At 41.0% G+C, this 11,678-nt stretch overlaps 1 protein-coding gene across 1 annotated transcript in view; it reads right to left on the minus strand.

Annotated features, from left to right (window-relative positions):
* NRXN3 (neurexin 3) overlaps window positions 1-11,176 on the minus strand; it is a 1,194,892-nt gene extending 1,183,716 nt beyond the window's left edge. Inside the window, exon 1 of the mRNA XM_053697352.1 lies at window positions 10,468-11,176. Within this exon, the coding sequence (XP_053553327.1) occupies window positions 10,468-11,176 (709 nt within the window). The remainder of the gene's footprint in view (window positions 1-10,467) is intronic.
* Between the last annotated feature and the right edge of the window lie 502 nt (window positions 11,177-11,678).

Below are 11,678 nucleotides of genomic sequence, written 5' to 3' on the forward strand. Positions count from 1 at the left end.
TAGAGCATAACATTTTAAACTATACAATTTGTTTTTTTTTACACATTTGTTTTGCTCTCTTGGCATCCTTTGGCAGCCTATGAGAAAAACATAATTTATGCTTACCTGATAAATTTATTTCTCTTGTAGTGTGTTCAGTCCACGGGTCATCCATTACTTATGGGATATATTCTCCTTCCCAACAGGAAGTTGCAAGAGGATCACCCAAGCAGAGCTGCTATATAGCTCCTCCCCTCACATGTCATAACCAGTCATTCGACCGAAACAAGACGAGAAAGGAGAAACTATAGGGTGCAGTGGTGACTGGAGTTATAATTTAAAATTTAGAACCTGCCTCAAAAAGACAGGGCGGGCCGTGGACTGAACACACTACAAGAGAAATAAATTTATCAGGTAAGCATAAATTATGTTTTCTCTTGTTAAGTGTGTTCAGTCCACGGGTCATCCATTACTTATGGGATACAAATACCAAAGCTAAAGTACACGGATGATGGGAGGGACAAGGCAGGAACATTAAACAGAAGGAACCACTGCCTGTAGAACCTTTCTCCCAAAAACAGCCTCCGAAGAAGCAAAAGTGTCAAATTTGGAAAAAGTATGAAGTGAAGACCAAGTTGCAGCCTTGCAAATCTGTTCAACAGAGGCCTCATTCTTAAAGGCTCAGGTGGAAGCCACAGCTCTAGTGGAATGAGCTGTAATTCTTTCAGGGGGCTGCTGTCCAGCAGTCTCGTAGGCTAAGCGTATTATGCTACAAAGCCAAAAGGAGAGAGAGGTAGCCGAAGCCTTTTGACCTCTCCTCTGTCCAGAGTAAACGACAAACAGAGAAGAAGTTTGTCGAAAATCTTTAGTTGCCTGTAAGTAGAACTTCAGGGCACGGACCACGTCTAGATTATGCAAAAGACGTTCCTTCTTTGAAGAAGGATTAGGACATAATGATGGAACAACAATCTCTTGATTGATATTCCTGTTAGAAAAATCCTTAGGTAAAAACCCAGGTTTAGTACGCAGGACTACCTTGTCTGAATGAAAGATCAGATAAGGAGAATCACAATGTAAGGCAGATAACTCAGAGACTCTTCGAGCCGAGGAAACAGCCATCAAAAACAGAACTTTCCAAGATAAAAGCTTAATATCAATGGAATGAAGGGGTTCAAACGGAACACCCTGAAGAACTTTAAGAACCAAGTTTAAGCTCCACGGAGGAGCAACAGCTTTAAACACAGGCTTAATCCTAGCCAATAGCCTGACAAAAAGCCTGATCGTCTGGATTCTCTGCCAGACGCTTGTGTAAAAGAATAGACAGAGCAGAAATCTGTCCCTTTAGTGAACTAGCGGATAAGCCCTTTTCTAAACCCTCTTGTAGAAAAGACAATATCCTAGGAATCCTAACCTTACTCCATGAGTAACTCTTGGATTCACACCAATATAAATATTTACGCCATATCTTGTGGTAAATTTTTCTGGTAACAGGTTTCCGAGCCTGTATTAATGTATCAATAACCGAATACGAAAACCCACGCTTTGATAGAATCAAGCGTTCAATTTCCAAGCAGTCAGCCTCAGAGAAATTAGGTTTGGATGGTTGAAAGGACCCTGAATTAGAAGGTCCTGCCTCAGGGGTAGAGATCATGGTGGACAGGACGACATGTCCACTAGGTCTGCATACCAGGTCCTGCGTGGCCACGCAGGCGCTATCAGAATCACTGATGCTCTCTCCTGTTTGATCCTGGCAATCAGTCGAGGTAGCAACGGAAAAGGTGGAAACACATAAGCTATGTTGAAAACCCAAGGGGCTGCTAGTGCATCTACCAGCACCGCTCCCGGGTCCCTGGACCTGGATCCGTAACAAGGAAGCTTGGCGTTCTGGCGAGATGCCATGAGATCCAGATCCGGTTTGCCCCAACGACGAATCAGTTGAGCAAATACCTCCGGGTGAAGTTCCCACTCCCCCGGATGAAAAGTCTGGCGACTTAGAAAATCCGCCTCCCAGTTCTCCACGCCTGGGATGTAGATCGCTGACAGGTGGCAAGAGTGAGACTCTGCCCAGCGAATTATCTTCGAAACTTCCAACATGGCTAGGGAACTCCTGGTTCCCCCTTGATGATTGATGTAAGCCACAGTCGTGATGTTGTGCGACTGAAATCTGATGAACCTCAGTGTTGCTAACTGAGGCCAAGCTAGAAGAGCATTGAATATTGCTCTTAATTCTAGAATGTTTATTGGGAGGAGTTTCTCCTCCTGAGTCCACGATCCCTGAGCCTTCAGGGAGTTCCAGACTGCTCCCCAGCCTAGTAGGCTGGCATCTGTTGTTACAATCGTCCAATCTGGTCTGCGAAAAGTCATTCCTTTGGACAGATGAACCCGTGACAACCACCAGAGAAGAGAATCTCTGGTCTCCTGGTCCAGATTTAGCAAAGGAGACAGATCTGAGTAATCCCCGTTCCATTGACTTAGCATGCATAGTTGCAGCGGTCTGAGATGTAGGCGCGCAAATGGCACTATGTCCATTGCCGCGACCATTACGCCGATTACTTCCATGCACTGAGCTACTGATGGGCTTGGAATGGAGTGGACACGGCAAGCATTGAGAATCTTTGATAACCTGGACTCCGTCAGGTAAATCTTCATCTCTACAGAATCTATAAGAGTCCCTAGAAAAGGGACCCTTGTGAGTGGTAACAGAGAACTCTTTTCCACGTTCACTTTCCACCCATGCGACCTCAGAAATGCTAGGACTATCTCTGTATGAGACTTTGCATTTTGAAAACTTGACGCTTGTATCAGAATGTCGTCTAGGTACGGAGCCACCGCTATGCCTCGTGGTCTTAGTACCGCCAGAAGTGAGCCCAGAACCTTTGTAAAAATTCTCGGGGCCGTAGCTAACCCGAAGGGAAGAGCTACAAACTGGTAATGCCTGTCTAGGAAGGCAAACCTTAGGTACCGATAATGATCTTTGTGAATCGGTATGTGAAGGTAGGCATCCTTTAAGTCCACTGTGGTCATATATTGGCCCTCTTGGATCATGGGTAGAATGGTCCGAATGGTTTCCATCTTGAACGATGGAACCCTTAGGAACTTGTTTAAGATTTTTAAGTCTAAGATTGGTCTGAAGGTTCCCTCTTTTTTGAGAACCACAAACAGATTTGAATAAAACCCTTGCCCCTGTTCCGTTCGCGGAACTGGGTGGATCACTCCCATCACTAAGAGGTCTTGTACACATTGTAGAAATGCCTCTTTCTTTACTAGGTTTGTTGATAACCTTGACCGATGAAACCTCCCTTGTGGAGAAGTTTTGAAATCCAGAAGGTATCCCTGAGATATAATCTCCAACGTCCAGGGATCCTGAACATCTCTTGCCCAAGCCTGGGCGAAGAGAGAAAGTCTGCCCCCCACTAGATCCGTCTCCGGAAAGGGGGCCCTGTCTTCATGCTGTCTTAGGGGCGGAAGTAGGCTTTCTGGCCTGCTTGCCCTTGTTCCATGACTGGTTGCCTTTCCAACCCTGTCTGTAACAAGCAGTAGTTCCTTCCTGTTTTGGAGCGGATGAAGTTGATGCTGCTCCTGCCTTGAAATTACGAAAGGCACGAAAATTAGACTGTTTGGCCTTTGATTTGGCCCTGTCCTGAGGAAGGGTGTGGCCCTTACCTCCAGTAATGTGAGCAATAATTTCCTTCAAGCCGGGCCCGAATAAGGTCTGCCCTTTGAAAGGAATGTTCAGTAGTTTAGACTTAGAAGTTACATCTGCTGACCAGGATTTAAGCCATAGCGCTCTGCGCGCCTGTATGGCGAATCCGGAATTCTTACCCGTAAGTTTGGTTAAATGCACTACGGCATCCGAAACAAACGCATTAGCCAGCTTAAGGGTTCTAATCTTGCTCAAAGACTCATCCAATGGTGCTATGCGAATCGCCTCTTCCAGAGACTCAAACCAGAATGCCGCTGCAGCAGTGACAGGCGCAATGCATGCAAGAGGCTGTAATATAAAACCTTGTTGAACAAACATTTTCTTAAGGTAACCCTCTAATTTTTTATCCATTGGATCTGAGAAAGCACAGCTATCCTCCACCGGGATAGTGGTACGCTTGGCTAAAGTAGAAACTGCTCCCTCCATCTTAGGGACCGTCTGCCATAAGTCTCGTGTGGTGGCGTCTATAGGGAACATTTTTCTAAATATCGGAGGAGGGGAAAAAGGCACACCGGGTCTATCCCACTCTTTGCTAATAATCTCTGTAAGCCTCTGTGGTATAGGAAAAACGTCAGTACACACCGGTACCGCATAGTATTTATCCAGCCTACATAATTTCTCTGGGATTGCCACCGTGTCACAATCATTCAGAGCCGCTAACACCTCCCCTAGCAACACGCGGAGGTTCTCAAGCTTAAATTTAAAATTTGAAATTTCTGAATCCGGTCTCCCCGAATCAGAACCGTCACCCACAGAATGAAGCTCTCCGTCCTCATGTTCTGCAAATTGTGACGCAGTATCAGATATGGCTCTCGTGTCATCGGCGCACTCTGTCCTTAACCCAGAGCTGTCGCGCTTGCCTCTTAACTCGGGCATATTGTATAATACTTCTTTCATAACATTGGCCATATCATGTAAAGTGATTTGTAAGGGCCTTGATGTACTTGGCGCCTCAATCTCACGCACCTCCCGAGCGGGAGACGAAGGTACTGACACGTGAGGAGAGATAGACGGCATAACTTCCCCCTCGTTGTCTGGCGATAATTTCTTTATCGGTACAGATTGACTTTTATTCAAAGTAATATCAATACAATTGGTACACATATTTCTATTGGGCTCCACATCGGCTTTTAAACATAATGAACAAGCAGATTCCTCTGTATCAGACATGTTTAAACAGACTAGAAATGAAGCTAGCAAGCTTGGAAATTACTTTCAATAAGTTTACAAGCAATATAAAAAACGCTGCAGCGCTTTTAAAAAACACAGTTGAATAACAAAAAAAAACTAATTCAGTTATAGTCAACAATTCTTTAAATGTATTAATTAGCAGAGGATTGCACCCATTAGCAAAAGGATGATTAACCCCTCAGTACCCAAAAACGGATATCAAATTAAGATTTAACGCTTTATCACAGTCAAACACACTGTCACAGGTCTGCTGTGACTGATTACCTCCCTCAAAAAACGAATTTTGAAGACCCCTGAGCTCTCTAGAGACGTCCTGGATCAAGGAGGAAGAAGCAGGAAGACTGTGCTAGAATTTTAACTGCGCAACAAGGCGCTAAAAAAGTCCCCTCCCACTCATTTACAACAGTGGGAGACCTGATATAACGGTTTCTATGCAGAAATATACGTTAGCCATGTGGAAAAAAATCATGCCCAAAAAGATTTATCACCAAAGTACCTCACAAAACGAATAACATGCCAGTAAACGTTTTAAAAACAAACTTTTTTAATGTCATGCAAAGTTATCACTAAGCCTGCTACCAGTCGCTTCCACTGCAGATAAGGCTTAAGCATTATTTCAGTATTAACAGTATTTTCTCAGTCAAATTCTAGTCCCTAGAAAATAACTCTACTGTGCATACATTTATCAGCCTGATACCAGTCACTACTACTGCATTTAAGGCTGTACTTACATCATACGGGTAACAGCAGTGTTTTCTTAGTCAATTCCATTCCCAGAAAATATTGTACTGCACATACCTCATTTGCGGGGGACCCCGCATGCTATTCCCATTTTCTGAAGTTACCCCACTCCTCAGAATGTCGAGAACAGCCAGTGGATCTTAGTTACGCCTGCTAAGATCATAGAAAACGCAGGCAGTTTCTTCTTCCAAATACTGCCTGAGATAGAAAAAACAGCACACTCCGGTGCCATTTAAAATAACAAACTTTTGATTGAAGAATAATTAAGTAAAAACTCCAACTCCTCTCACGACCTCCTTCTTTGTTGAGGGTTGCAAGAGAATGACTGGGTATGACATGTGAGGGGAGGAGCTATATAGCAGCTCTGCTTAGGTGATCCTCTTGCAACTTCCTGTTGGGAAGGAGAATATATCCCATAAGTAATGGATGACCCGTGGACTGAACACACTTAACAAGAGAAAGGCATATATATATATATGTGTAGCCTTCAATCATCATCTAGCTCCCAGCAATTCATTGCTGCTCCAGACCCTACCTAGGTATGGTCTTCAACAAAGAATACGAATAGTATGAAGCAAAACTGATACATGTGTTATCTGAAACATGAAAGTTTAATTTTCACTTTTCTGTCCCTTTAAACACATAGCTAAAGGCCACTTGACAGCCACAACCAATTGCAGCTCCTGACTAGTGGCTACGTATGTATGCAGCTACTAACTAGTTCACTGGCCTTGCCGGGCTCATAATCAGCAATGTGTTGCTGCTCCTAAACAGGACATTAGCTATGTGTTTAACACCCTTTATGACCATTTCACAAACTGGGGATGAGCCTAATCTTACTTCTTTTTTTTCCTGCAGATGATTTCTGAATGTTGGACAGTATTGTCTTTGTGTTTTTTCACTGATCACAATCCTAAAATGCTTCTGTAGTTAATAACTCTGAAGCCCAAAATATTTACCTCCAGAAACCAGCACAAAATTGTTATCTTCATTGTTTTAATCTCCCTATTTTGTAATCCAAAAACCAAATGCACATGATTACATACAGAGAAGTTTCCCTTCATTACTTTGGGAGGCATCTAGAAACTAACAAAAACAGCCCCTTTTTATTAAAGGGAAATTAAACCAAAAATGATCTTTTGTGATTAGGACAGAGCAAACAAAATTTACAAAGTTCCCAAATTACTTCTTTATCAAATTTGCTACATTCCCATGGTATTATTCAATAAAGAGATACCTAGGTAGGTCTGGAGCAGGAAATAGTGCTGCCATCTAGTGCTCTTTTAAATGGATAACATTCTTGCAAAACTGTTCCTGAGCTTACATTTCGGCTTTTCAACAAATGATATCAAGATAACAAAGAAAATTTGATAATAGAAGTAAAATTAATAATAGTAACTTTGTTTCAAATTGCCTGCTGCTCTATCTGAATCATGAAAGAAACATTTTTGGGTTTCATGTCCCTTTAAGAAAATTTCCTGAGGACCACCCATGGCACTGTCAGAGGTTATCGCTAAACCCACTTCAATTTGTTTCTTTACCCTGCCCAGCGCATTTGATTTTTAGGTTACACAATTAGTAAATTCACATCAGAGACAACAATTTTGTGTTGTTTTCTAGAGGTAAAATTTTCAAGCATCAGGGGTATTAATGGCAGAAGCATTTTAGGGTTGTGATCACTGGAAAAAAACTGACAATACTGGAAGATGTTCAGAAATTGTTGTTATCTACTGATTCAGATAGAACATACGTTTCCGTTTACTTCTGTTATCTAGTTTTGTTCTCAAGGTATCCTTTTGGAAAAGTATACCTGAGTAGGATCAAGAGCACCAATGCACTACTGTGAGCTAGCTGCTGATTGGTGGCTGTACACATGTTTCTTGTCATTGACTTACCTGATCTGTTCAGCTAGCTTCTAGTAGTGCATTGCTGCTCCTTCAATAAAGGATAACATGAGAATAAAGCAAATGTGATAATAGAAGGAAGTTGGAAAGTTGTTTAAAATCGTATGCTCTGTCTGAATTATCAAATAATTAAATATTTTGGAATTCATATCCATATAACTAGGATCAGTAATAAACATCTCTTTGTAAAAAAGAAGCTATTTTACTTTAATTTCCTCAGTAGCCATATCCCATTGTAAAGGGAATTCAAGCAACCAATCAGAATACCTGTCCTGGGACCTTTAAAGGGACAGTCTACACCTAAAACAACGTTACCCCATCCATTAGCTAAAGTTCCGATTTTGTTTGCTCACCCCTGCAACCATATCGAGACTTTTACACATCCAGAGTTATTCTCTCTGAAAAGTTATATTCTCACTGTTAGAAATGGCCGCTCCGTTCCGCCCACTAAATACGTCACCCACTCTCTTAGTTTGCATCGTCCAATAAAAAACTGATCACCGATTAAAAAACTGTATCGCGCATTCATTGCTTCACGCATGCGCAACTTAACTGGGAACCAAGTATCCGGAACCAAAGTTTCGATCTATGTTTTTAACGCTATGAATTCACAGAAGTTCCAGTGTTTATTTATTGTAAGTTACCCGTTCTGTGTGTGCAGAGATAACAAATACCAACTTCCGGTTTTGAACTGTGGATAATTGCGCATGCGTTTTAGGGTCTAATGAGGTCACTGTTCAGTCCGTGCACGAGTGTTATAGGGAAAGATCAGTACTCGAGAAGACAGGAGGAGAAGCTAATGGGAGGAGTTAAACGGCCATGTTTGAATCAAGGAATAAAAACTATTTTTCTGAAAAAGTGGGTAAGCGGATACACGAAAATAGGGATCCAGGGTATCAATAGAATTGTAATCATGAGATCGTAACTATGGGGTAACGTTGTTTTAGGTGTAGACTGTCCCTTTAAAGAGCGTGCATCTGGCATGTGCCAGCACAGTTACTATATTTCCATCCTCTCTTAAAGGAGGTTTACTATGAAAGCTTGCAAGATTATGGAGGAAACCCCACAAGATCACAGTAAAGCAAAGTGTAAACTCAGCACTGATGATGCTGATTGGCTTTTTTTTTTTCACCATGCACGACAGTAAAAAGAGTAGCTGAAGGATAACGCTCAAAGAGCACTTATGTATGTGATATTTTCAGATATACTTGTCAATGAATACAAAGCTGAACTTCAACTTAAATAATTAATGTTATAATGTGCAACTAGATATCTAACTATAGTCATCTGAGTGCATTTTTACCTTTAGCAGTAGTTTATCCTTATCCCTGCTTGGCTAACACCAACCAGACCTTTAACTAAATACGATTAGTGAATCCACTGGGATTTAATAAGCTGCTAGTAAAGATTTGTGGAGACGATACATTGATGACATTTTTCTTGTACAGGAAGATACAGTGTAAGAAGCACAAATAAGTGGTTCTAGTTGCAGAAGTTTGGCAAGGCAGAATCTTGTAAATGTCTAAGGTAACATCAAGATTGTTCTTGACACATGATTGAAATACAGACTATAAAATGTTGCCTTTTTAAATGCCAATGGCTTAATTTCTACAAAAATGGCAAACAAGGGGGTAATTTAGTTAAACAATGTCACAGAACCAGGGAACAAACAGGGCAGGTAAACCAACCTCACTTCAAAGTCTTAAGTGAGCCATGGAAAAGCTGTTATATGTGTGGGTCTGTAATGCTGCTACTTTAGACACTGTTTACAAACTAATTTAAAGGGACAGTCTAATGCAAGAGTTGATTGATTTACTAACCCCAGATACATAAGTAGTTAATGCTTGGTGATTGGCAGGTTGTGCAACTGTCTTTAATGACTGGCTCACCAGTGGTTTTCTGCTGCAATGAAGTAAACAAATACTAATCTAGGGTCATTAAAGCCAAAATTGCTTTTTAACATTTTTTTATTAGACTTTCCCCAGTTTATTGCCAGCAACACTGACACAGACATGCCAATAACTGAATGTCAAGATGTTTGTCAATATCTAATAAAGTGATCACTCAGTGACAACTGCAGGCCCAAAATATACGGCATCTGGATTGTTCTCTGCACCGTTAAATGAAGTTTATGATTACAAATCTTTTTTGGAATAATATAAATATAAGGGTGTTGCTTTATAAATGTTCACTAGCTAGACCTATTACCCATCCTAGTTGTGAACTGAAAGGGCCATAATAAAAATACCATTGTAAGTATTTAGCAATTCTTGGGATATCATCAACATACACACCATATCCTGTTTATAGAAATAATGTGCTAATATGTCAAATTTTATGAAAAATTATTGATACATATGACCAAGGACACTAAAGTTAACAACGTGTCATGCAGAGAAAACAGTCCTTTTTCAAAACATTTTTGGAGTGCTTTGAAAAAGAACCAAGTTAGTCAAACACATTAGATTGATTGGTCATATACCCATATCTAAACAAAAATATCAGTTGTTAAACATTTTTATTATACAGTAAACCCATGCCAATGGTGAATGCTATTATCCATTTTTGATAACTGATTAGACCTTCCTAATTACATATTGTATTTTGGGCAAAACAAAAATTTAATATTAACGGTAGTCACTTTTTTAACCAAACATAAATACAGTTTAAGTTCTATAATGTGTCATTCAACAAACAATCTAACAATCTAATTTAGCAAGTACTTGTAAGTGAAGTTAAATATTTTAACCTGTTAGCTACCAGTTTTAGAAGGCATGCAACAGCTCTCTTTGGCAGTCATCGTATAAATAAGATACCATTTTTAAGGAAGAGAATAGCGTGATACTGGTAAGGCATTTACTTGCCCACTAAACAACATTTATTTATTCAGCATTTTATGTAATTGCTGTTGCATGTCATGTACATCTGACTACAGCATCTATTTCTTACCTTCTGAGCAGAACTTGCCCCCATATCCAGTGGCTGTGCAGTCACACGTTGGCTCACCGTCTAATAGTAAGCAGGATCCTCCATTCTCACATGGGTTCTCTGTGCACAGTCCCTCAAGATCCAGCCGTGCCCCATGGCTATCCAGAAGCTGGGGCTCAGAATTGCCATATTTAAGGTCCATTAAATATCCAGAAAAGGGAGGCAGCTCCCTGACAGAGGTAAATGTGAGTGCATCAAAGCGTATATCCTCAGGAACACCCCCAACAAACAGATCACTAACAATATTCATATGCTGTCTCTGAGGTCGAACCTCCCCAGGTTTGGCCTCCCCATCTAGAACCAGGATTGTTCTGAGCCTATTCCTGCTGATCATCACGAAGTGCCAACCACCATTGTCAACCCGTTTGTCACTTAGCACAGCTGTTTCTGCACAATCGATGCTGAAGCGTAGCTGGACACGACCATCTGCCAGGGAAAGGCAGAGGAAGTCACAGATTCCTCCATCATCAAAGTAGAGAAGAAGACCAGTGGAAACGTTGGTTCTAAGCTGGAAACTGAGGTCACTGCGTGTACTGGCATCCCAGCGCAAGTAACGGGCCCACTGGTTGGGTAGGCCCATAAACTCTAGCCCTAGACTTAGGCCTAAGAAAGAACCCAGGATTAAACTCAACCTGAGAGTGAGGCTGAGGGAATGAAGGGCAGAGGTCATGGTGAATCCAAGAAAAAGTAGAAGGAAAGATTTTAAATTAGGATCTGTGATGAGCAGACGTAATGATTCAATGTTGATATGGAAAAAGCCAGAATCTCAAAATACATTGGGAGTCTCCAAAGCGAAGTTTCTTATATCCAGTCCTCTCTCCAAGCTAATGTAGTGATGGAGGGTACGTGATTAAGCAGATCTGTTTGTAATGAAGAATTTAGACTCTGAGATAAACTGTGAAGGAAAAAATAAATATGTAAAAACACTGAGCAGCTATCAATGCAGTAAATAATAACTGTGTAGTTTATACCTGAAAAGGTCTAGAACAACAATACATTATTAAGCCATGTTTGGTGAACCTGTTTGGTGAACCAATAACAAGAGGCATATGTGTGTAGCCACTGTAACCTGCTAGCTCCCAGTAGTGCATTGATGCACTTGTTCCTAAAGGGACATAAAATAAAAAAAATTTTCTTTCATGATTCAGATAAAGCATGTGATTTTAAACAAT

Source organism: Bombina bombina, chromosome 1 (genome assembly GCF_027579735.1).
Source record: "Bombina bombina isolate aBomBom1 chromosome 1, aBomBom1.pri, whole genome shotgun sequence".
NCBI classification, from domain to species: domain Eukaryota; kingdom Metazoa; phylum Chordata; class Amphibia; order Anura; family Bombinatoridae; genus Bombina; species Bombina bombina.